Source organism: Lutjanus erythropterus, chromosome 6 (assembly GCF_056507025.1).
Source record: "Lutjanus erythropterus isolate fLutEry1 chromosome 6, fLutEry1.hap2, whole genome shotgun sequence".
Classification (NCBI taxonomy): domain Eukaryota; kingdom Metazoa; phylum Chordata; class Actinopteri; order Lutjaniformes; family Lutjanidae; genus Lutjanus; species Lutjanus erythropterus.
Genome location: NC_139322.1, coordinates 23895979 through 23923443, shown reverse-complemented (window position 1 = coordinate 23923443; position 27465 = coordinate 23895979). Strand labels below are relative to the sequence as shown.

At 38.7% G+C, this 27465-nt stretch overlaps 3 protein-coding genes across 3 annotated transcripts in view; all 3 read right to left on the bottom strand.

Annotated features, from left to right (window-relative positions):
* Window positions 1-957, bottom strand: part of huwe1 (HECT, UBA and WWE domain containing E3 ubiquitin protein ligase 1) — a 48298-nt gene extending 47341 nt beyond the window's left edge. The window contains exon 1 of the mRNA XM_084721278.1: window positions 896-957. The gene's annotated coding sequence lies outside the window, so the exon portion shown is untranslated. The remainder of the gene's footprint in view (window positions 1-895) is intronic.
* Window positions 958-2376: 1419 nt separating this feature from the next.
* On the bottom strand, window positions 2377-15046 carry phf8 (PHD finger protein 8). Its single transcript, XM_084721277.1, has 22 exons — window positions 14735-15046; window positions 13657-13960; window positions 12952-13037; window positions 12737-12860; window positions 12256-12416; window positions 11817-11958; window positions 11431-11617; window positions 11173-11335; window positions 10965-11052; window positions 10492-10598; window positions 10308-10399; window positions 9380-9469; window positions 8961-9242; window positions 8769-8851; window positions 8511-8680; window positions 8212-8297; window positions 6778-6899; window positions 6090-6421; window positions 5869-5964; window positions 4627-4736; window positions 4177-4537; window positions 2377-4084 (listed from the first exon to the last, which is right to left on the bottom strand). The coding sequence occupies exons 2-22, from the start codon at window positions 13752-13754 to the stop codon at window positions 3996-3998; spliced, it is 3069 nt and encodes a 1022-aa protein (XP_084577403.1). The 5' UTR covers window positions 13755-13960; window positions 14735-15046; the 3' UTR covers window positions 2377-3995.
* A 3656-nt stretch (window positions 15047-18702) lies between these two features.
* Window positions 18703-27465, bottom strand: part of wnk3 (WNK lysine deficient protein kinase 3) — a 56058-nt gene continuing 47295 nt past the window's right edge. The window contains exons 20-25 of the mRNA XM_084721276.1: window positions 24645-24730; window positions 23545-23882; window positions 22026-22261; window positions 21835-21933; window positions 21586-21749; window positions 18703-20331 (exon numbers count right to left, since the gene is read on the bottom strand). Of these exons, the coding sequence (XP_084577402.1) occupies window positions 19753-20331; window positions 21586-21749; window positions 21835-21933; window positions 22026-22261; window positions 23545-23882; window positions 24645-24730 (1502 nt within the window). The 3' untranslated portion in view covers window positions 18703-19752. The remainder of the gene's footprint in view (window positions 20332-21585; window positions 21750-21834; window positions 21934-22025; window positions 22262-23544; window positions 23883-24644; window positions 24731-27465) is intronic.

Here is a 27465-nt window from a genome sequence, read left to right as displayed (position 1 = left end):
CAGGAAAAGACAACGTTTATGTCATATCACAATATAACGACATCCAAACTCTCAGACGATATCTAGTCTCATGGCACGATATTGATATAATAACCGTATCAAGGTTTGTAGTAGGCTACTGGACTTGATAGAATACAGATTAATTGATAGGACTGGGTGTTACACCATCACACAATGTATAAGTCCTCAATGTTTTCTTACAGAATAAATCTAAGCAGTATACAGCCAAAAAAAAAAGTCCACACTTCCTCCTCCTGTTGTCATGTCATCAGCATGATCAGTGATTGACAGGATGACAAGGACAACGAGGATGCTGACAGGCACCACAGAGTCACTTTACTAAATTTACATTAAAATGGTTTAGGCTGTTGTCACTGTTTTCACTGAGAGGCATCACTACTTGCTTTCAAAGACTTGTAAATGTACTGTACGTTGATGCTTATAGGCCAGTTTGACACTGTGATACCTTCCTCATCAACTAAATTCGTTTACCACACATTCACAAACAACGCAGCATTAACGTTAATATTAGCAACTGACGTTGTGAACTGGTCAGATGATCATCTGCATCAGAATATATAGAGACGTTAACGGCCGTCGATAGCATCTTAGTTTAAGCAACACTACTACACTCCTTAACTTGTTTCATTTCCAAGTTAGCTAGGTGAAAATCTGCTCACATTGTTTTCCAACATTATTCAGGTAGCTACGCAGTTACGGTTAAATCAACGGTGGCGCTAATGTTAGCAAAGTTAAAAGCTAGTTATGTGACGTTAGCTAGGTTCATTAGCAGTTAGGCTAACGTTAGTTACTTCAGCCCCAATTCAGCTTTGACGGCTAACGTTAGCAGATTACGAAAAGTCAAATCTGCAATCTGACATAGATATTAACTCACCAGTTACTTGTCCCATCAATCCCAAAAGTTAGTGGTCATAGTCACTGTGCTTTGACTTATAGTTGTACAGAGACGCTCATACCCACACACAGAAAACATGAGCGTGTGTATGTGTGGCGTTTATGTTTGCGGGTTTCGCGCGAGCTAACTAGCTAGGTAGCTAGCTAGCAGTGAGAGCTCCGCACAATGCTCTATCAGTGGGATCATGGCTAAATTAAAAATGGCGGTTTACACAGCATAAGATCCATACTTTACCCTTAAAAAGACACTAGTTTTGTGGTCTCGGATGTAACTGATTGGTGTGAATCATCAAGGGTGGTGGTTCAGGAAGAGAAATGTATGCCACCAGTTAGGTAAAACCCATGTCAATACTGTGCAATAAGTCTTTCTGCTTACCTCAAATGCGTGTTACATTTGCTTCTCCATCTTGCACTAGCGAGTGGTAGGGCAGTTCAAATCTCGCGAGATTACCTGCTGCTGCGTTTACCCCGGGCACTCCCTTGCAATTGTTGTAGAAAAATGACGCTAGTGCGTTTTCGCCTTCAAGAGCACCCACCGCTTAACATTAACTGGTATTTCTATCCTCCACCTTGTGATTAGATGTGCACATGAAAGCACACAGCAGAACTTCCCAGGTTTTGTGAAAAATATATTTTAATTCAGTTTAATATGAAAGTGTACTCAAATTCACTGACAATTAGGAAATAAGACTTGACATTTTTAATAACAAATGCATTTAACCCCCATTTGGAAAGGGGAAGTTGCATGGAAAATTGAGTAATGGAAATGTTTAGATATGAAAATAATAGCACAATAATTCATAGAACAAAAAACCCTGAGAAAAATTGTAGTCACCGCTAATCATTCATAAGTCATGTGTAAAGTAGCTTAAAGGACCAGTGTGTAGGATTTAGTGGCATCTAGTGGTGAAGTTGCAGATTGCAAACAAATGAATACTCTAACCCTCCCCTTCCAAGCATGTAGGAGAACCTATGGTGACCACAAGTCTCACAAAAAATGCAAAAGGCTCTCTAGAGTAGGCATTTGGTTTGTCTCTTCTGGGCTACTGCAGAAATATGGCAGCCTCTGTGAAAGAGGACCCACGCCACGATATAAACAGTCATTTTAAGGTAACAAAAACATAGCAAGTCCTATTTTTACATGATTATACACTACGGAAAACATTTATAAATATTATATTCAATTTCTGACATATTCTGCCAATAAATCCCTGTAAATTTCACACACTGGACCTTTAACATTAAATTGTATATTCATTGTAGGTCAATGAATATACATGTGTATAATACAACACAATATTACTTGTAGATCTTAATGATGATTCACCAATACATACAACGCCTAAATCCCACCTTAGTGAATGCAATGACAAATGAGCTCTCCAGCAGATTGGAGCAGAGTAAACAGAAACACATATCTCACTTTTTGTGATCCTAAAATAAATTCAATGAAAAAAGAAATTTTGCCCAAGGTATATTTTATCTGTTCCAGGTCGATTTAAACACAACATGTTTAAAACACACAGTACACACCAACACAAGAGTGAATATCAACAATACTTAATATAAAACTAAATGGATGAAATAAAACAAGGGCATTTTTTCCAGAACATGTCCACTATTACACTGACAAGACAACATGAAACTAAGCATGACAATTACTGCGTACAAATATAAAAAATGAACTATTTCAGATATTTTCCCAATACAGCAATGTATCATTTACAAGTTATGTTAAGAAAGATTTCAAAGTTTTTCAACTATAAAAGAACTTAAATTACAACATATATTTACATATCAATTCATATCCTGCACCTTCACAATGTTTTCACACAGTTAAATCTAAATTTCTGCCAACATTTTAATCACTAGTACATTCTGTGAAAAGAAAGCACATCTCTAGATGTGGCCCAAGAACGCTGCCAACACTTGGGGCACAAATCATGGCAACTCGCAGGAAACTAGTCTCTTAGAACCCTTGTCACAATATTTTTCTGCTCTTCCAATGTAGCTATATAAATTACAAATATTACAAATATTTACAATGGCAACTTAAACTGTAAAAATTCTAACAAAGCAATGGATAAAATTTTTGTACAAGTATTTAAGTGGTTGAAAATAATTAAAGTAGGGACCAAGAAGATGAAGTGGTAAAAACATTCTGTTAAAACAGGCTAAGAGATGGCAAAATGTGTTAAATAAATATGATCAGAATAAATAGAATGGTATGATGTTACTCTTGGCATCATTTGAATGCTTTCAATTTCATGTGTGGAGCTACAGTATATGGAGGGAAATGAGTTCAGCTTGTCAAACACTGACAAATTCCTCAAAAAGAATTAATACATGTGTCATTTGGGGAGACGACTGTGTGCATGCGCTGGATTTTTGCTAAACTTTTTGCCTGTTAACATTGGTGTCCCATGATCATCATACCAACAAAGAATATGTTTTATGAGGTAAAAATGAGGTAAAAAGACAAAACTAAAACTGCCTGACTGTGCGTTTGTGGAATTATGTGAGGGATAATACAGATATTACATTTATCCCGACTGGAAAATGTGTCATTTTTCATTCCCTTTTACAAATTTATGATGGGCAGTTGAATATATTTGCATAAAGAGTCACTAAAAGTAGCCTAAACAAAAGAAACCATTAGGTTTAGTCAATTCATTACACTAGTTAGTCTAGCTAGTTAAATCAATGTCCACCTGTTATTTTAAAATGTCACAATTTCCCTTTGCCAGTGTCAAATGGTATGTGATAATCATCGTTATTTACCACACTGAGAGTGACTTGACCACATTACAGTGATTTGTTTAAAGTCACAGATGTGCCTCTGAAAATACCTGTAAGCAGAGCTGCATAAGTGGAGTGCCAAAACAGGCTGCTAATTAGCTGGGCAGAGTAATTGGTGTAGGATAACAAATACTGAGGTTCAATAACAGGTGAAAACAGTAAACAAAATTATTTAGAGTACAAAATATAGATCACTATCTCTATTTCCTTCAGACCTTCTTTCACAAAAGCCATTTTCTTCATTCCCACTTAAAAGTCTTCAGCCACATTTCCAACATCTCTCACAAGAGAAGTTTGCCATTGCGGTGAATTTTCAGAATTTTTCCAAGTCTCTGTTTTGCAGTTGCAAGGCCTTTCTTTGGACGTTTCCCTAAATTAAAAGAAAGGAGGGAAAATACATAAGTAAATATACCGTCACAGAGATGGAAAATTATGCTGTCAATGTTTTAGGATTATACTTACCTTGTCCCACTCCTGTTGTGCCTTGGCTGGCTAAACCTGCAGGCGATGCACCAGAGTGAGAGCTACTGTTCTGTGGAGACAGTGAAGGTCGGCGTGAAGTGAGGAATACACCAGGGGCCATGGCTCCGCTGCCTCTAGGGCCTCCAGGGCCAAAAGGTCCTGGTCCTGCTGTGTATTCATGGTCCAACAGACTAGCAGAGTAGTAATCCATCCTCCGGTCTGGGCTGAAGTCTGCTGCAGTCTCTGCAGCAGGTGTTGGAGATGGTGGGGCTGGCTCAGTCTGAACGGGGGGAGGAGAGACTACAGGAGCAGGAGGACGCTGCTTTTTGGTGTACTTCCTTTTAGCAGGCTTTTGCTGCTCCTGAATCATAACCAGAAGTAAAGAGTCATTATCTTTTACTGAACTGTTTCGACTCTTCAAAGACCAATACTCTTTGTTTCCCAACTCACCTGTTGTGCCAGCTTGGCAGCAGCTGCTGCGAGACCAGTTTCTACAGATGCGACTCTGGCCCCTTCCCTGGCTGGTCGATCCTGTTTGGGAAGCGTGGGCATCACCCTGGCTATAAATGAAAAGAAATTATCAAGTTATACCATGATCTGGGTGAATACTTAAATCTGATCGGCTGCAGCGTGTCCATTAATTCCTGATCATAGACATCCACAACATAATTCCAGTGAAAATGTCTGTTCACTGTTCTAAATTCATATGCATCTAAAAGGAATAACTGTAGCAACAGAGACAGAGACAAAGCCTCTGATTACAATTTATTCCAACAGGTTTAAAAACTATACCTATTTAAAACAATGAGTGCTTCATCCTCTGAACACCACAGGATGGCGACTAACACACAAGTTGACAGAAGTACTCTGCCCCTCTGATTTTACTGATAGGTCATTGATGGATCACATAAGCGATCATCTCACATCCCGTCTGCTATTTAACTTGCTACTTCAGGCTAGTGCCAACAGTACACATGGCCTATCATTTGTTAGCGAAAATCTTGATTTTGTTTTTTGGGACAATGACAAGACTGGAAAGCCATGCAAGTCTTGTTGTTAAACATACTGTCAAATTCTATTTATCTGTGAACAATACACAATGTTACTGACTTTCAATGTTGCCAGCGCAGTATTAGTTTTCCGGCTCACAGATGAGCTGGAAAGTTCTATGAGCCGAATAAATTTGAAATATCTCCTGTTGCCAAATCATATCTAAGGTTCGTCCTTTTTACTGGAGTACTGAACAACGTTTCCATTGCATAAGAACCTTATGGGGTGGTTATGATTGTTCCAGGAATTAGTCAAAACCTCAGGTGATAGCAGGAAAACAGACTTATGACTTGTGAAAAACTTTTGATTTTGATTGCAAAACGTGACAGTAAAAAAAAAAAAGAATGGTCTTAATTTTCTTTTCTTTGGCCAGTGACCAAGTATAGGTGGGATAAAGCCCTACGAGGTTCCATCAGTGACATCTGGGGTCTCTATGATGGAGGGACAGTTGTATGGCTCGCATTCTTCACATATATAATTCTATGTATTACAAACCTGTTTTCAATTACTGTATTTTGGAGGAGAGTTTTCCTGTACTCTTGAGTGTCTACAAGACGGGGATGGTGGACACCTCGTCTGGCATTATCCCTTGTAACAACAAAAAAAAAAAAACCCGTCTTGCTGCTATTTTAAGCCACGTACCTTTTGGGCTCCATGGTGTGTCATCCCAGTTCTTCTTCCGTTTCATCTTAGCCTTGTTAGCATGGTCCTCTTCATCAGACTCCAAAGACGGGTAAACTTAAACAAAAATGTATTTAAAATAATTAAAAATGGGCTTGATCAATGAAAACTATAAATTTTAATTGCTTTGCTCATGCTGATTTGTATAGCAAGAAGTGTAAGTCATTGAGGGTATTGCTCACCATAGTCTGAATCTTTAAAACATGTTCCCAGAGTCTCTTGTTCATCTGGACTCTCCTCGTCACTAAGGTGACGGGCTGGCCGTTTAATTGGCCGTTTTCCGGGCCGCTGGATGACAGGTTTCTTCTCAGGACTTCCTGTCTTTTTGACCCCTCCAGTCACCCATACAGCCCTGCCACCTTTTTCCTTCACCTTCCCTAATCCCTCTGTAAGGCCTCCAGAAATAGATAACGGAGAAGAAGAGGAGGAAGATGAGGACGAGGAAGGTGGGTTGGCCATGGACAGCATACCCTGAATGGCATCACGGGTGCTGGGAGAGGCTGGGGCTTCCTCACTGAGAAGGACAGAGTTGAGCAATCACTCGTAACTCAAATGTAACCTCCTAAACATAGAGTAGTATCAGGGCTGCAGCAAATATGTGAACTATGCAAGTTTCAAAGGTTATTGGGTTCTCGTAACAACACACAGTGAGACATTTACTCCCACTTGTGTTCTGAACGATTGCTCTAGTCACTGGTATCCAAAGATCAGGAGGTGTGTTTCAAATGCATAGCTTCAAACATCAAGAAACTCAAATTACATGTACCCATTTTAATATATGTGTTCTAAAATACCATCACAGACATTCAGAACTTGGTTATTAAATAAATAAAACAATGAGTGAATCACTGGTGATCAAGGAGATCTAACCTGAGTGCTGCAGAGTCCAAGCCTGCAACTTGCTTGCTGGCCTTGAGTAAATCCAGAATGCCCCCCGCGCCACCCTTCACTCCGTGGGCAGCTAGTGCCTCTTCATCTGTGGTGTAATCCTCCTGAAACCACATGCACAAACATGTTATTGTTAGTACTAAACCAGGGCTGTAATAATAAATCCTTTCTTAACATGTCGATAATGTACAGTATGCCCATTATGTCCCTCTCGTTTATCCTGTATGTCATTTAGGCCTGTGTGGTATACCGGTTCGTACCAAAACGGTCTTTATTTTCGCTATATTAATTTTTCATATACCGCCATACCGGTGCAGGGACCCTTGAGTGTGCGCTAGGGATGTTCCTGGCAACTAATTTCCCCATCAATTAAACACAAAATTTAATTCAGACCAGTCGACTAGTCTAACACTAAGAAAACACTCAGACAGCAGTTAAAATTGAGCAGAATTTATTAATTTATAATGTTAAACACTGTCCGAAAAAATACTGTGTATTAAGAGCCATTTGAAGACGTGAATCAGTCTACAATCGTCAAATTGTACTTTAAATGCCGCTGAAATGCGCACTATTTTGCGCTGTGCAATACAAATCTTACACAATGTACAAAACATGACAACTCCTCACTAAACGCTTCACCTTTTCAGACTAAAGAGGGTCACAGTGTCTGCAGGTAAAGGACCCAGAGCTAACGTTAGCTGCCAGCCTGACACACAGTGTGGCTAACGTTAGTAGTGCTAGTAGTAGCAGCAGCAGCAGCAGTAGTTCCGCTTGCAGGTTTTTATCTATGTATGTCTATCTGTGTATGTGCTTAATGTGGGCATGTTTCTCCAGTCGAGTGAATATATATCAGCTTATTCTGTCACAGTCTACATTCATCTGTCCAGCTTTGCTGATATAAACATCCGGGGTTGTGATCGGTTCATATGCGCTGGGCGAGAGGGGCTGCCATCGGACAGTGCAACAGCCCCGACTAGTGGCGTGCGGCTGCATAAAAGCTCTGCCACAGAGCAGGCTAGCTTAGTTGCCTTTGTTACTAAGCAGAGACTTTATTTATATTTATTTTTTCATATTATAGTTTACTGATCACTATTGGGGAATTAGCTTGATAAAGCAAACAGTGTAGTGTCATACAGCAGGTGTAAAGGACAGTGAATTTAGAGAGCAACTATCAAATAAAAAACATAATATGTGATGAGGTGTGACCATTCAGAGCTAAACCTGGAAGTAGAACCTGATATGTTTAGTATGAAAAGTGAATAAAGCTAAACTCAAAGCCATAATGTAGTCTGTAATCTTAAAGATGTATACTGCAATGAGATGTGTGAAATAAATTATTTTCTCATCTTTGGTTCCGACTTATACAGCCTACTACAGATTATAGATGGTATTTAGAAATTACCGTCATAATCTCACCTCTATGTCAAAGTCTACTTCTCCTGGCTCCCTGATGCGATTGGGGTCTGAGCAGGGTTTAGCTCTGGGCAGCTTCCTGGGAAGACCTGATGGCACAATTGAACATAGTGAGGTTTCAGCAACAAGGTGACTTTTGAAAATGTACTACTAAAATATATTTCGTACTAGCAGTCCATGCACTCACACAACTATACTGATCTTTCATAGACTTAGTGTCAGTGTAAAGGAATTAAAGAAAGGTGTCTATACAAGAGCTGTAACATTCATAATTATCCTCTTGTTAAAAGTCAAATTCTCACCACTTAGTTTCTTTTTCTTGCTTGGTCCTGCAGGCTTGCGTCGTGGAGGAGGTGTCTCATCGATCTGCAGCTCATCCTCGGACTCCAAGTCAGACAGACTGGATCCCTCCATGGTAAGATGTTTGTAGTTTCCAGCACTTCCTGCACCATTACTGCTGCCATCCTTCTTGCTAAAGGCAGAGGATCAGCAGGTAAGAATTCAAACTTCTAGTAGGACACGAAAGTCACAGGAACACATCAAATGTCTGCAAAGCTTACCCTTGGATTTTTCCGTTGGTCAGCACAAGTTTTAGCTTGCTTTTATTTAACTTCCCTTCAAACTCATCTAAAGGCAACTCCAACTGCAAAGACAGATAAGAATTGACAGCAAATATGAAGATGAAACATCCACAAAACAAAATACTAAACAAGTATTGCCACTGTCAACACAAATGTCTGCTAACTTCATACCTTGTTCTTGTTTTTGGACTTGCCAGGTTGAAATTTCTTGAGTGTATGTTTGGTGTGAATCTCAATGAGGTCAAGTTCTCCTGCTTCTGCCTTGAGTAGGCCCTTCTGGCTCTTCTTCTTGGTTCCTGGAGGTCCAAGACCCCCTAACACTTCCTTGGGCTTGGGTCCTTTCTTTTTTCCAGGCGGACGTCCTGAATTCTGAGAGGTGGTCAGTGGAGCTTTAGAGAGCGGTGAACCAGGAAACTGAGGTCCAGTGCGGCCAATGTTTTGCTGGAAGATGTCCTATCAAAAAAGAAGGAACTGTTTAGTTAGTAAAGCAAAGAAAGTAAAACTAATATTTATAGTTACACACATATACAGGTCAAATGTTTTAACAAACCTAAAAATATGAACAAACTTTCAGTGATTCTTCTATGTACCTCAACCAGACGAATCTCCTTGGCGAGGTCCTTCACTAGTGTCTGAGTATTGATGGTTTCTGGAATTTCCACTTCATGCTCTGCTAAAGCCTGCATGCAGGAAGATACCCATGAATCACCTCACACAAGAGTTTGCACTTAAAGTGACATCTACATTAAAGCAAATTCAATTTAGCATTTTCTTGTTTATATTTTAATTTATACCAATATATAGTTTAACATTTTGGGGGGAAAAATGGCAGAGAGTTACATGAGAGATTGTCCCTACAGCCAGCTAGCTTAGCTCAAAGACTGGAAATGTGAAACAGGTAGCACAGCTTTTTGATTGTTTCATCAGAACAAAACTGAAGTGTAAATTGACAATTCACTGTTTTACTCAGGGCTATATGCCAAACTATTTCTTGGCAGTGACCATGAACTTCCTGGGATCTCTGATTGTTGCCTGGCAATTGCTCAGAGCCAAGAAATAGTTCAGCACATAATGCCCCGTAAACCACAGGGTTGTTTTTACACTGATTAAACAAACAAACAAAGAGCTTTAGAGGTGCTGGTAGGCAGTTAGCTAATCTAACTGGCTGCTGGCTGCAGCTTCATATTTAACAGATATGAAATACGGGTATGATGTTCTTATGTAACCACCCCAACACAGAACATATTCTTTTAATACTGCAATTCAGCATTGTCCTATGAGATGAAAAATGTGTGGTGCATTACCCGTTTTTAAAATGCAATACCTTTATGTAATGATTTATATAAAAATGTTGATTTTATAAAACCAATAATTTTGCTGTTGCACCACTGTTCCATTTGCAAAGCTGGTGCATGCCAATGTCATAATTGGTTATGGAGGGAAATAAACCAAGTAATGAAACAAGAAAAACACCTACATAAAAGTACTGATTAAGTAACTGAATAATATTTTGCCTACCTCTTTACGGGTCCAGCTGCGGAAAGCATTGTTCAGGGCTTTGGCTCCATGAACCAGGTAAGTGGCAGGGTGTCTGCGGTTTTCTCTCAAACCTGTGAGACAGAATAACACAAGGTTAATAATATAACAATGACAAACAGAAAGACACAACATGAATATTATGAAATTGACTGAACTCCCTCACCTCTGAAGGTATCAAGAAGGTGCTTTCCAACATACCAGCACACGGTCTCAAAGTTGGGAAATCTGAACAGGTCTGCTGTGCTTAATCTCTTCTCGATTTCATAAGCACTAAAAAAACAAACAAAAAAAAACATGCATGTTTATTGACACAAACTTGTTGATGACTTCTGTAGATGAGTGACCAGAAATTAACAGCAATTGCCGTTTCTGACTAAATAAGCCAAAGGAACTAAAAGCTCCTTAAGTATATTCATGTTTGAGTTTCCACTATGTCTGAAGGGTCATGAAGATGAGGCAAAGTACAACAGAGTCAGTATAATGTGTGGGGGATAGTGGATAATAACAGAAAAGCAGTTCTGCTCTTTTACTGGTTATTTTTCTGCTTTTAGTCTGTAACTGGAAACAACTGGCTACTAAAGTCAGGATTCAATTTTATCTTCATCTTGGTCTGGAAATAGTCCTGAGGAAACTAACCGCAGCTGCATGTCAATGTTGAGACTATGCAAGAAGTTTCCTCCAAAGGCCAGACAGTCCACTGGAGTCAGCACAGCATGAATCCACCCTGGAAGACAAACACATGGCAAAAGTGTCAATATTTGATTCAGACTTGTTTGACTATCACAACTCTGCAAAAAATATTTTTTCATGTAACTAAAAAACAAACAGAAACATTAAAACTTACCTGTTGGTATGAACAAGGTGTTTCCTTGTTTGACGGAGCACTTGTAGCACATATCAACCTGGTCTCCAAAGAACATCTCATTCTGGTTAGATGAGGAACTCCACCGCTCAAAAAGTGCCAAGTTGGCTGGAGTGGGGGAAATTAGGTAGAAAATTTTCTCGCCCTGAACAGACAGAGAGGTAAACTATTAAAATAATATCAATTCCTTTTTAAAAACTTCCCAAACATGACATGAAATTAAATTAGTTTTCCTCTCACCCTCAGGACATGGTACCATACTGAGGTGCCTCCGAAGTCAATGTGGAAGTCTGTGTAGCTGTCCTTCACTCCCATCAGGCAGTACTTCTGTACATTGGGCCGTTCAAACACAGATTCTTCAGGCCAGAGGTTTTCCACCCATGACAACTTCCTCACAATCTTTGGAGTCTCCACCAAGTTTGACAGCCTGAAACAAGATCAACACTTGATTTTAGTCTTCAAAACACCACATCCATAACAACACTACTTCACTTAAAAAAATAAGTTCTCATTTATTTCTTAAATAGATCAACCGAATTTATTAGAGAAGTAATATTAAACTCAAGTATAAAGACACTGCACTTTTGACAAACTGAACAGTCAGAAAAGTTAGCATGTTTGTGTACCTGGTTTCAGAGAACTCAAGGCTGATGACATTGAGCACTCTGTCTCTATTGGGGCTGTTATAGTATTCAACAAAGTCTCCCAACCGCATCTTCAGGTCACATTGGCGAGACACATCGATCACATCAATCTCTTTGTCTGCACCTGCAATTAGATGAAAACAAGCAGGTTTGTGCAAAGCGTAGATTCTTTAGTTAAGATGTCCAACACAACAGAGAAAATTAATTTGCTAGGGGCTGTCCATGGTCACTTGGACTTTGAAGATGCTCAAACAAGTGCAGTTGCCTACAACAGCTCCTAGCACATGCCATGACCTGGATGACAGAATCTTCATTGACAGAGAAAATAAATTTTAATTTCTCTAAAACGCATGATCTTAAACATTTCAAACAGTACAAATCTATGTATTAAAGATTAGCACTAAATGTATCAAAAGTTTACCAATGTAGTGCTCCACATCGTTGACACCAAATGATGATGGAGGAAGTGTCATGCCAAGGCCATCCCGTCTCAGCACCATGACAGGAACACTGAATGAATGCTCTTCCAGAAACTCAACTGTCAGCTGGGCCCCAGACGGCTTTAGCAGGACTTCATCCGCACTGTCATAGAAACACAAACAGACACATGCACAAGGTTTTACTATAATCACAGAGAGAAAATATTCAAAACAGAATGGTTTACAATTACATTACAGTACAGCATAGGCTCTCCAACAAACATGAACGCACAAACATACATGAAAGCAGAAACCGTCAGAAGATGGTAACATTATATATAAAAAATAAAAACACTTCTACACTAAATCAGCACCAGTATGATATAATGCAATTGATGTCAATAACGATGCAATATAAAGTATCAAATCATGTTTATATGATTGAACTTGTAAATAAAAACTTGGACGCTGGGATGGACTTACTTCGGGAAGGTGCGGCTCCGTAGCTCCCTTACAAACTGTGGACTGCCTGTCTTAACAGGCCGACTTGGATCTCTTGCTCCAGCAGCACTATCTGTCTGCTTGTTGCCTCCACGCCGTTTACGCACTGAGAAAAAAAGAGAGAAAGATGAAGAGATCAAAAAATGTATTCATTCATAACTATTTGAGAAAGCTACACTTAAGAAAAAGTAACTTACTGACAGATGGGCCATGGGTGACCTGACAGTTAGGGCAGTGATACAGGTCAATCTCAGCTGCTTTGTCTTCTTCTACTCCAACACAGCTAAACACAAAACATTCATACATCAGACAAAGAATCTGCAGATTGGAACATATTAGGGGAGTGAACTATCAGGGCTGATATTGTTCACATGCCAATAATGAAATTATAGCCAGCTATAACAAATATCTGATTTTTCAGATTATGTCAAAGCATTTAATTTCAGTTCTTAGGCAAAATGCACTATAAAAAAGAAAGTATGTTGGTGAGGTTTTTTGATGTACTTTACAAGAAAAAAATACTGAATATTTGAAGACTCAGAACTCTTCTTTGTTTTTGTTGTAATAGTAATATCAGTTAGATTTGATCAGGTCAGCGCTAGGAGACATTACAACATTCATCTTTGCTCACTACATCTTGGACTTTCTAATTCTCAGGTGAGCATAAAATACAGGTTATATGGACTTCTTTTTAAAATACAAAAGTGTGAAACAGTTGTCTTATCAGTATCAAAGATGAGAAGCAAGTAATTATCAGTTATCAGTATCAGCTGAATAAAATCCATACCTTGCATCCCAAACAGATATAACCACATTATAAATCACACATAAATCGACATAATATTTGAATCCCATTGCACACAGACAATATCAACAAAGTGTCAAGTCTGAAAATGACATACCTTCCATGGAACCAGTCTTGACAAATGTCACACTCGATCATGAAGCGTGTCACATCATATGGCAGGCGACACAAGCAATACACTGGCACAGATGCCATGTTGTGTGTGTGTGTGTGTGTGTGTGTGAACTAGCTGTCAAAAGTTATTAATGTTAGGATGTCAGATGGGAGGAACCATATAACAAACTAAAGACTTAAGTATTAACTATGTAGGTAAGGTTACTATTGAACTGCACTGCTATCTGTTACTTCACTTCCAGATCCCTGTCACAGATACACATGTCCACCGTGTTTCACTTGGAAGCCTGTTGAAATACATAAGAAAGACAAAAACCTTGTTAATAGCTTGCCGTGAGACATGACAATAACGCAACTACTGTTACATAGCAAGCTCATTAGTACGTAATGTGAGAGACACTTCAAACAGTCAACGATAACGTACAAAAGCTTCTACTGCAACCTGATATTCAAGCTCAGTCAACTACCTGGGTGCCGAAACTAGTCGTTTCGATAGCATAATATTTATCTCAAGAGTATCAAACTATTTCATATTCTCCAGGGTCAAAACTAGATTGGGGTTTTATTACCTACTATATTTACATATACAAGGAATTTACTGGACTATGTTGGTGTGATACATTAATCATAGTACGAAAAAAATACAAATAAAGGAAAGCAAGAACTGTAAATACAGAATTGGATGGACAACAGTTATTTTATATTCGTCACAGATTACGAATTAGAAATATTTTGCTTCTGCTAACTAGTTGATACATGTAGCTATCTGGCAGGTCGTCATGTTATCTCGCTGTTTGTAAACACGCTATGCCCCGTGATTCTTGCATTGCTATCATAACACTAACGTGTTTAGCAAGTAAGCTAACGTTAGCTTAGCCATGTTAGCCACTGATGTAGCTAACCTCAGCGTTTAAGATGACAACTTTAACTTAAACAATAAAACAGTTGGTGCAAATAAGTCAGCGTTTTAACTTAAAAGAAACACTACGCGCTCCCGATACAGTTGAATAATTTCAGCAAAACAATGGTGGCTAAATCGATATTTAACGCCAGTAACTTACCGTCATGTAGCTGCGGCAGGCCACGCACTCAAAAGCCGCTGTAATCCCTACGCAAACTCGGGGGTAGCTGCGGCCTTATTATGCAACGTAAATTATTAGCAGTTTGCTTTACCACATTTTTGTTTATCAACGCATTAATGCCCAGATTCAGAGGCCAAAGTCCAGAAATTCACTGGACCAGAAAAATATAACCTGAAGCGACCTAAACGACCATAATAACTACAAATAACGGCGTATTGAACTACATCAACGCCATTTCAAAGGCAGTAGCGTCAGACCGTTGTTTGTCGCTATCTGCTGTTGAAAGAACAATAAAGTTGCGGACAGTCAAACATCGAGTTGCATTCAGGAAAAAAAAACGTTGCGGAACGTTTATACGACAACGAAGTTGCAGAAACCCAGAGAAACTAAAAACTATTTTTTAGTTAAAAAATAAATAAGCTTGGGTTATTTGCACACATACAGATAAGTAAATACATATCAGTAAAGCAAATTAAAAAACATCTAGACACGTGTAATTCATTAACAATAACAACAACAACAACAATAATTATATTATTTACACCTGAAATCATTATATAAATCTACACATCAAAATTTATTTATGTAATTATCTCAGACTGCGCATCTTTTAATTATTATCAATGTAGTCATCATTTAATAGAATATTTCATTTTCTAATTATGCAATGTATCTCCAGATTGATCAGATTTGTAGTTATTTAGCTAGAAATTGCACATATACATTTTAATTTTTGATGTTTTCTTTTATTTTATTTAAACATGATAACTGGCTTGCAGCTCATTAGACATTTTTAATGGATCATATTAAAAATCACCTTTTTTTAATCATTATATTATTATCATTTGATATGATTCTGTGTCAATGCAGTGCAGACTTCATAAAGCAATCCTTATTTTTATTTAATTTGTTAGAGCCATTTTGTGTTGGCTTGACTGGGCAATAATTGTCTAAATGTAACAAGAACTATAGCAGACATGTTCATTGTGATGGATCCCTACCTCAAAGTTCAAATATGTGCACACTGATTTTCACTTTGCACTGTGGAAATCAGGTGTTTTCTCAAATGATGCAAAATGTATTCAGATTTAGACAATATACTATGTTTAAGAAAGTGGTTGGCAAAAGTGCAACCGATACTAATTTTTTTATTACATGTAAGTGATACATAAATGGAACAACCAAAATGTGATGAGGTCTGATGTGCCACCTCAAACCTCACTGTGGTGTGCAGGAGTATCTGGTTTGCCAAGCAAAATTAGTGCATGTAAAAATATCCACACAATGTCTTAATTTGATGTTTAACATCATTTATTTTGATTAGTTACAAAACATAAATAAAATCAACAGTTGAATTAGTTACAATTTACAGAGGCTAAATCACCAGCAACATACTTTATTTTTGAGGTTTCTCTGCCCAAATGTCCTTTTATCATTGGTTCTCATTAATGCCATTTTGGGACTCCCCAGATTTCTGTTGCATTAATTTTCAAGTTTATAATTAAATGTGACCTGCAGCCCAGCAGGAAGGCTTATGCCATTCTATTATGTATCTTCCAGGTTGTCATGGTTAAAAACTGACACAAGATGTCAACTGTGACCACAAATTCTCTGAATATATAATCTTAAAATGACCCTGGCCTATTAGGACTCAGAGAGGTATATCAAGGCAGGGGAGTCCCATGTAAACAGGGATGAAAACCAGTGTTTTCTAGTTTCAAATAACCTCAGATTTATAATGATGAGAACACAATTTTACAATTTGTACAACCCCATTTCAAAATACAAAAATAATCTTTATCTTTTAGATAACATTTTGGTAACACTTCAAGGACAAAGCCAGCTTTACATCATGAATAATGATCATTAAGCTGTAGCTTGCAGTCAACATGTTAGTATCAGACATGACAGCACAGTATCTCACCTTCACTAATAATGAACTACATTTCTGTGACAATGTGGGTTGTCTTCAAAAGCAACAAATACAGAAAATCGTTGTTATATTCTAGATAATGCAATTGCAGTTTCTGAACAACCATACCTTTTCAGCACAAACTATTCCTCCTTAACAATTTGTGTTTTAGATGTCTTTGACTCACTTTGAGCAGTCTTTAACAAGCAGTACAATCTCCTGTTTTCAGTGGCACACAGTCTCTCTATCATTAATAAAACAGAAATGCTGCTTTGACTACAAGCTACTTAAAATGCCAAAAAGTGTGTTAACGCCAGACCAGTGATGGCCAAATGTGTGTATGGCTAAGTGCACTGATAACCCAATAAAATGTACAGTAATATATCTGCTGCTGATATATTACTCTTTATCTACAAATGAAGTGAGTTTAAAAATAGAGGAATGGAACATTTTTGACTAAAGCAAATGTTTTGCAATGTGCTTAAAGCATGATTATGGCCCACAGTTCAACTTCTGACAGGTGCATTCACACTGACAGCCTATGGTCAAAGACTAAATAGTTCACAATTGAAATAAGGAATTTGTCCAGTGCCGAACAAAGCTGACAAATAGGCAAGTGAGGATCTCACAAAGGTGTTAGACATCAAACTTATAACCTGTATATGGTTTAACTTCTCACTTGTTTTGTTTCTTGAGGAAAAGAAGCCCAAAACATAGGCAGAGTAAACATTTTCAGTTGGGTACAGTGACATCTGAGAGGCCGCTTAGAATGAAAAGAAACAGGGATGTGATTTGTAATGCAATATACTGTATCATGGGACTATCACAAAGCTTTGTCACAGAAAAACATTCACACACCCACAAAAATGCAGTAATTTTAAAAGGCAATATGGGAATAACCCATATGGTCTCCCCAGACTATAATTGGCAGTTTTTTTCCTTTTTCAGCTTTCTCCTCAGCATGACACCGTGATATACTTTGATATGCAGAGCTCAAACTGAAAGCAAAAATGTCAAATGTGAAAGCATATCAAACCGAAAGCAAATTTACTCATGACTGATCATTATCTCAGTAGGCTGCAAATAGTAAATGTGAGATTCATGAATATACAGCAAGTGCAGGCAGTTTGCACTCAGGCAAGTCAAGTTAGTCATACGGTCATGCAGTCTGGGGCTGAGTGTACCCAGGTATCCACTGAACATAGACGGCATATTTCAGTGTAAATCCTAAAATTTCAAGGCGACCTGCTTTAATAGATTTTTGAGTTTTGTAAAAGTTTTATCAACTAATAATGTTTTATTGAGATAATTTACTTTTTAATTCATTCAATAATTCACTTCTGCAGATAAACCTGAATCTTTTTCAGGTTTTAGAGACCCCCCCCCCCCCCCCCCCACAAAAAAAATTGTATTTCAAAAACTGTTGAGTGAACTCATTGAAGTGAAAGTGAACAATGGTTAATAGTTTAAAGGAGCAATATGTAGCAATTACATGTCTAAAAAAAGAGTCCCGCAGTCCAAATAGTGAGTTGGAGCCAGAGAAGGTATGTTGAATAGGCTGAATCCCTATTTAATATAATATCTGTGGTTGAAGCATTAGATCAGTCAATTGTCTTTCAATGTAAATCTAAGCCCTCTGCTCCAAAGTCCTCAATTTAACTGTTATATACATCCATGGTGTCTACAAGATTATCAATTATTTCTAACAATTCCTAATCATACATTTACTCATTTGGTGAACTTTCAGCATGGATCTGAATTCTAAATAAGATGACATAGGCAAACAAAAACACTCATTCCAGCCTGGAATAGAAAAGGAATGTTGTTGTTTGAGAACCGAGTATTACAATTTTGCAAGTTTCCATAATCTCTGATGACATATCATGTTCATTTCATGATAAATTACAGTTAATATATTAAAGAATTCTTTAATGTTTTCAATTGCAACCATTTAACTTTCAAGCACCCAAATAATGACAAATCAGGTTAACAGTTCACTGTGAACAATTCTTGAAAATACTTTTTTGTTTCTAAAAGTAAATTATCTCAACAAAAGATTACAGTTCAGCAAAAAAATGTATAGTTTATTTCAAAACTTAAAAGAAGTTGATTTTGACTCAAACATCTAGTACAGGCAGTTGTCTTGAAATTCTGAGTTTTATCAACTTTTTTCAGTTCAATTTGCCATCATATTATGAATTCCTCTGAATTTATATCACTTCACTCTTTGTAATTCAGACTTTTTCTATGTTACAACATAAAATAATACAAATGAAGCACATGCTGCATTGGTGCACAACACTGCAACAGTGTGTTTGGTCGCGTTGTGGTATTGATGGTAACCAGATAACTTTGCCGTGCTCTACTGTGCAACATGCTGTTATTTAATTTTTTTTCATTGCCCATTAAAACACCTTGTGCTGTAGGCCTGCAGATTTAAAAGATCATATAACGATCATGAAAAGATTCCCTATGCGTCTGGTTTTCAATGTGCTTCTACAAAAATATTTTATGCCTTACAGACAAATCCATACAATACATGCTGATCAATTTAGATGACCATTACTAATTGCACTTTTAAATTTTTGATAGTCCTTTCACTGTAAGCATTAACAGATTAAACAAAAAATGTCAACACACCATCAAATATTTTGTCCTTCTCGTCTCTGCTCGGGGAGAGTTCAGGTCCAACTGAGTTGGTGTCAAAACAAAAACATGAATGTTAATTTGTGTAAAAGGACAGAAGGGATATGTACTCGGATAATCCACTAACACTCACCCACACTCATAAACGCACACACTCGTACATTTAAGAATTTTTACATCTCAACACCCAAACATACCATGATTCATAAACCTCAGCTGCTGTGTTACCCTCTGTCTGTACATACTAGAATCTATCGTCTCGCACATTCACGCCCCATCTCATCCAGAAGTACACTGGAATCCATATAACCATTGCAGTCACAACTCTCTCATACATACACAGAACTAACACTCCAAAATGGATCTGCTTTTACGTCCTGATCCACTTAGCATTTCCATCTCTTGCACCTTCATATTGACCTCACGCTTCACCTTGGTTTCATTTCTGTCCCAGAGGAAGAGTAGAGGTGGGGGTTGTTGGGTGAATTTTGGCACTGGAAGGTAGAGCAGCAGTAGAGCAAGAAGAGGAAGAGGTGGAAGAGGATGAGGAACAGGGGCAAAATGTCCCCCCAGTAGCAGCAGCAGTGCTATCTGTGGGTGCACTGGTGCCACCGCCGGGCACCAGGGGCGCGGCCGTGGACACTGGAGATGTGGGCATTTGGGAAGGCAGCAGCGGTTGGCTTTGAGGTGGCGAGTGGGGCAGCGGGGTGATGGGTTGTGTCTGTGGTAGAGACTGAGACTGGATGGGAGTTTGCATCCGGGGCTGCGGTATCTGCTGGCGGAGCGGGGACTGCTGATAGGTCATCTGCTGGAGGGGGAGAGACTGATGGAGATGTAAACTTTGCTGCATCTGCGGCACTTGAGCCATGTGCGTTTGTGGTGGTGGTCCCGGAGAGTGCAGGGCGGACAGGCTACCTCCACCTGTGTAATGGGAAGGGGCTGCCACATTCAAGGTGGCAGGGGTCGGGGGTGCCTGGGGGTTCAGTGGTGCCACTGGAAACCAACCTGGTGGAGCCACCTGTATGAAATATAATCATGAGTACTGAGGGGGACATTACATCAGGAAAATAAGGTTTGAAACAAATGTAAGAGAAAAGACAATTCCTTGTGTCTCCATCAGTGAATATCAAGCACGGCAGACACACTGAGACAAAAACGTAAAAAGCATAACAAAAAGAAAATGACTTGAGACAAACAACACTATAATAGACATAACATGACAAAAACGATGTAACAAGATGAAAAATTATGTAACAATATGAAAATGATGTAAAAGACGTAACAAGACAACAAGATGTAGCAAGGTGAAAACAATACAACAAGACCAAGACAGCATGAAAAACGTATCAAGACTAAACAGACATAACAAGACAAAAACTATTTAACAAGATAAAAGACAAAAACATAACAAAACAAAAACGGTGTAAAAAATAGTTGAATCTTTTTTTCTTTTTTTAATATACATATCTGTACTTCTAGTTGAGTAACAGTTATGTTTATTTTTACCACCTCTGCTAACCTGTAGAGCTTTTTATTCATCTAGACTGTTTTGGTGTGAGTCCTGAGTTTTGGAGGTGGCTGGGTGATATCACATAATTTGGTTTTCAAACCAAGTAATACTAAGGCCAGGACCATTATCATCATGATCAATATGGATCCTTTCTATTGTTAGAAGAAGCTAATGTGCTATCAAGCAACATATGTCAAAATTAACTACTATTCTACTAATTCTACTAATTTACCAAACAGGCATTTCTTTTTACTATTTTCTGTTAAATATTCAAACAGGTTTAAAACACAAGACAGTTTTGATACTTTGGAGATTGACCCGTCCACCCCTACTGCCTTCTCTCCAGTATAATGGAAATAAATGGCACTTGTGGTGCTCAAAGGGACAAAACAAATATTTGGAGAAACTCAAAGCAAGGAAAGAAAGGTTTCTTTCCAGAAATCATGACCTAATTATGTAGGAACATTCTTTTTTTTATCATATGAAGTAAATAGTTCTAATATGAAACTGCTGACACAACAACATCTGTGGATTATCTTGAGTGACCGGATCACGATTTCCAAAGAAGCATTTACTAAAGAAGCAGAAATATCTACAACCAATATCACCAAAACTCACCAACTCGAACCAAAACAATCTAGATGGATAACTTTTGCTTTTATAATGTGCATCCATTTTTAATACCATACAAACTTTGGTATATGATGGATGTTATATCATATATGCTGTAGATAAGTGGAAGATGATTGTGTGTGGTCGTACCTCAGCCTGCTGGCTCCAGCCTCCCAACTCCTGCACCTGCTGAATCTGCTTGATTTGATTCAGTGAAGGCTTGGGCGGGGAGGGGCCCACCGTCTCCTTCGTCCAATTATCAACAAGTTTGTGCAGCTCATCTGTGAATGTGCTTTTTCTTAGAGGACTGTGATCTGTGGAAAAACGAGGGAAAGCATCATACCAGTGATTGTCACTGACTTTTGTTTTGTCTAGTTATATTTAAAGGGGAAACTGTACCTCTTTTAGCAGGCAGTGTAGTAGTGTGGTGCTCTGGGTTGCAGTAAAGGGGCAGTCTACTCTGTTCACCACCTGAGAAACTACTTGACTGTTGAATCCCTGGATGAGAGACACAAGAAACAACTTCACAAACAGCAAGCAACAGAAAAAGAGAAAGCTGGAAGTTGGAAAAAAAAACAAAAAAAACTTACCCGAGTGAGTAACTCCGTTGTTATCCATGTGAGAGTGGGGCCGGGGCCGGAGCTTGATTTTGGCCGGCCTGGGCCTACGGGGAGAGAGGACAGGGGGTGCCGTGGGAAGAGGAGGTGTTCGGGACAGTGAGGCAGGCAGACTCTGCCTTTGGTCTTTGAGTGAACGGAGCTGTCTGTACAGCTCCTGCAGCTCTCTGTTCTGCTGTGCCTGAAGGGATACTACCTCTCTGATGTGCCTACAGAGCAAGAAACAGAAAACACAGAGTTGATGTGGAGAATTCTGAGAATCTGAGTAAACAACATAAACATGCAAAGAGTGAAAACATTTGTTACACAGGCAAGATACAATCATAAATAAAGGCATAAAATAGAATAGAATATATGGAGAGAGAAACATTTTGTGAAATCTAAAGCACTGTTTCCAAAAGTGGGGTGTCTCAAAGGGATGTATGAGAGGAAAATGTAATGGCGGTGTCATGGTGTAATTTTGGTATTCTTATTATCACTATTAGGTTACTGGGCCTGCTCACACATATTTCTCTCTGTCAGTAAATCAGTGGGAGAGCCTGCTGTATCTGTTGCTTGTGCATGTGTAATTCTCTTTGGTCTCTTTGGTTGGAATTTAATTCAAATTGTTGCACATGGTTTCTACACTATTCCAAAGTCAAATTCAAGCACGTTTGAAGCATTTTCAAGGTGCATTTTCAAGCATTTCCAGCACCTTACAGCTGTGCTAAATGGCATATATGCTCAAATGATTAGGCTCTATTTCTTTTTTTTCATCACATTAAATCAGATGTTATTGTGCTATAAACAACCAAAAACTATTCAGTGCTTTACTTTGAAAGTAATGCAACTACAAAGTTTGGGAATGGCTGCTCTAAAATAATGCCACTAGAAACCCAAATCCACAAATTCAAAATATTGTCACTTAAGTTTTTGTACACTTTGCTGATATTAGGTTTGAACTGTGCGTGATTATAATCAGAAATGTATAACAAAAATGACACAATTAATTCCCCAAACCAATCATAATAAATCCACAATGTCAGTTGTCCAACTCAAGTGGGTGCAACAAAACCTTCTTTTGTCCCACTAAATCTGCCTCTGTGATTCTGAGCCACTGAACAACTGGCTCACTGAAGCCATTATATCACTCCAGACTACTCTGACAAAAACAGTAATATTACCTTGCTAAACACGGGAGTTGTGGTCTAGTGCTGCCTTGATCCACAGCAAGTAGTTTGGATCCGAATTAACATGTTGCAACACAAAAGTTACATAATACCACAAACAAACCAATCAAAGCAGCGGAGGACCAGCAACTCCTGTGTTCTGCAAGGTAAAATGACCTCTTTTGTCAAAGGGGTCTAATGCATTTGAATAGCGCATGGTGTCATCAGTTCCCCCTTTGGAAAAGGCTGTCTGACGGCAAAGCAAAGCAGTGAAAACTCTAATTAAATTCTAAATATAGTGTGCATATTTATATAGTATTGCGTGTTTCCCCTGACTGACTTACTTCTCTCTGAGCTTGTGTAGTTCTTTTCTCAGGTCTTCATCCTCCAGCTCACTCTCATCATCATCATCGCTGCTGCCTAAGGGCGAGTGGCTGGGCCCGTGACCTCGAGGCAGGTGAGCCATCGCTGGGGTCCTCTTACTTTCTTCTTTCTCTCCCTCCTTCGCCCGAGATCTCCTCCTCTCCCTCTCCAAATCAGGAGACACTGGGGAGCTGTCAGTCTGCCTGTCCTCTTTCTTAGTCTCAGCCTGGGTTACAGAGAAACGTCCCACTTTCCTGTGAGTGCTACCGTGGCCTGACGCCGCTTCCTTCGGTGGAGAGGACTGGGGCACTGGAGTCACCTGGTGGCAGAGGATGTGGGAGATGTTAGCTGTTTGTCCTGATGGTAAAGATGGTTGAGACTGATGAGTGGCACAGATAAAGGGCCCTATCTTCTGCCCAGTGCAAAGCAGTGCACAGCATAGCTGTCACTGCCATTTTCCGACTAACGCAGATATCACTTTCTTGCCCTTGCACTCACGTTGTGTATGTAGCAAATGTACTTGTGCCCACCTATGCACCCACGGGTGCTGGTCTGAAGTCAAAGGGGCAGTATTTTCCTTCTATTTAAAGGATGGATTATTCGGATAGTGAGATGTGCCTACATATTACAATACATTGTATTGTGTAGTGATGTCTGAATGTTTTCTTTCACAATATCATTTAATGATTAGAAAGGCTGCTTTCAGTAATTAACATAACATTTCCATACCCACAGTAATGCAGTCATGCTGCTGTGCCTTGTGCATAAACCTACACACAGCACCTCTACTAATCATAGTGTTAACTTTTTTTACGACCCAACCCGCCATTTCTCGAAACTCGCCAAATCTGCCATTAAAATAGCAATGTGCCAAAGGCAGGTAGAGGGAATAGGAAATGACTCTAAGACATGTTATGCCCAAAACACACCTATGATTAATTAAGAGACTTAATACAACGCCTTTGCACCTTACTTTGAGACAGATTATACACCATTTAAATAGCAAAGTGGAGCTGAACACTTTAGACCATGCGCAATAGAACATCTAAATAGAACCAAAAATCAGTATTATTGCTCCTACCTGAAATCGTCCTTTGCGTGACTGTGGTGGATTTAGGGATGGCGCCTCCTTCTCCTCTCCAAGTGCCTGACTGCTGGAACGTCCCTCTAATAAAGAGATAGGGATGAAAAACAAAAAGGGCAGACGAAGACCAAGAGACAGGGACACAGAGACACAGGTATAAAGAGCACATGAATGACGAGGCAGACACAGACAACAAGTAACAGACACAGAAAAATGAACACGACAGAGAGACATATGGATGCACACAGATAGACATGGGGCACGAACACAAAGGCACAGTGTTAGAAATCACCCACCAATGTCACACATCATCAACTTTGTGACTTACATGGCTTGCATGCAGGTCTATGAAATGTGTAAACATATGTTGAGTTCTGTGGCAATAATTTTTCTACATTACAAACAGAAAACTGAAGAACAAGTGTAAGTTATTGTGAATGTAACAATACATGCTTAAGAGAAATATGTAATGGGCGTGTGGGAAGGGGTGGTAAATGCTTGTTTCATTAAAAAACACAATTATAGTAAGTCATTAAATAAACAAAAACATATTGTGAGATGGCAGTTGAATGTTAACAACAGTGTACCCCCACCCACCCACACATCCACGCTCTCATTCTCACTGACTCACCATATTCCCATTCATATACCAGACAACAGAGCCCAATATCACATCTGAGATCTGGGCTCAGATCCACAGTGATATTGTTCAGTGTGTTTGATATTTGGGATTACTACAGTAGCATAGTGTGTATATGGATAATCACTGCATAATTAATCATAAGAAGACCAACATAAAACATATGCAGCCTGATATAGGTGTTACTTACAGATAATGATCCATTATTAGTCACTCATGTAGGACATAACATACGTGCTCATGCATGTGCACTTGTAGCAAAAAAAAGCTCTGACCTACTGTTACACATAGTACACATATAAACACAAACGTATGCAAGATGGCTGGAATACTTTAACAATGATAAAGCGTAGCCACATGAAAAGTCTACCCATATACAACAGAACCTGACAGTAGCTTGTAAGCCCTGGGTAATGTGCACAATATTTACTAGGAATGACTTTAATAATAATCTGGAAATTTCATAAAGACGATGCAAATGACAAAGTAATCTTCATAAATGCATCTACTACAACTACAGCATATAGTAGAGTCTAATGAAGCACTGCAATGCCACTTTACAATAAGACAGGACTTACAAATGATTTATAAATAGTTTCCAAATAGGTTACCAATTAGGTTGTAAACACTTTATAAATCGTTAATAAACAATTATGAACAAGTGGTGGTTGCAAGTGGTGTTCCCCAGGAGTCAATTCTTGGGCCAGTATTCTGTGTTATTTTTTAACATACTACAATATATGCAAATTTATGTCCTATAAACTGGCAGTGAAGACACTGGTACACTTTCTTAGGTTATGGTTTGTCTGACATCCCAAACCTGACACACAAATCACTGTGGTAGTGTAAAACTGCTTTCTCCAATTTAGAAACATTGCAAGAGACTGGACCGTTCTGTGTCCACTGCCCGCCTTGTTACTAAAGGAAATGTGCCATCTTCTCTTAGAGCCCCAGTGCTGTGGAACTCCTCATTCATAAGTTCTACCTCTCTTTTATCACTTGTATTTTACCATTTTAGTACATTCTGTTTTATTAGGTCCTATATTTTATGTTGCTATATTTTTAATGTTTTTACCTGGTCTAGGTGTATTATTTCGTCTTGTTCTACAAAGCGCTTTGTAACTGTGTTTTAACAGTGCTATAGAAATTTCATACATCAATACGTGCTCGCTATTTGGCAAGATCCAATTGAATCTGGCAAGATCTTTAGTACTAATTAATCTTACTGATGACTTACTACCATTTATAATTGACAAATGGAGCCTTATTGTAAAGGGTACATCACCATTTATTAGTGACTTACTACCATTTAGAATTAAGATAAATATAAGATCAAGATATGTTAACAGTGGTTAAATGCTAGTAGCTAATTAACAAATACCCGATGAAGCTGACAGGAGTAAATGCTGGCAAATGGAGAGGACAAAGTAGGCTAAGTAAGAAACAATACAGATAAATGTGGGTTCACTATTTGGCAAGCAATAGGTCACTGTTGCCCTTTTCATTGAATGTGTTGTAAAAGATTATTAATGATTTATTAACTGTTACAACCTAATAAATAACCTAATTAAAAACATTTACAAATCATGTATAAGGGTAGTCTTATTGCAAAGTGGTACCATCAAGGGTATACTGTTTGAGCTGACACAGAAAGCGTACACATACTCTGAGCAAAAACTGTTTGCATGATATCAGCTTAGCAACTTAGCATCTATCTTATCTGTGTTATGGCGTGAGTTGCACGGTGCTGTCTACTCTGAGCCAGCAGGTGGGGGTGAGGAGGTGAGATGGTTGCTGCTGGCTGTGGCTTGGGGCAATAAAGGGGTGTGTCATATGAAGGGAAATGTCCTGGGCACAGGCACAGCTGGGCTTTACTCCAGAGCTCATCTGCACTGGGATGGGCATCAGATTTCTGATGCCAACCTCTTCCTACAATCTTCCACCCTCCTCTACTTTCCACTGTTCTCGCCCCTGGGTGAGTAACCCATGCAAAAAGAAAGATTGCCAAGACAATTAAATTAAGCAAAAAGAAATTCAGAAAAAACAAAACAAAACAAAAAAACAAAAAAAACAATAATGTATGTAGTGATGTCAACACTGACATTACATGGAGACTATTATCACAATATACAAAACAGGATTTATTAGCTGTAAACATCCTTTAACATTAACAGTTAT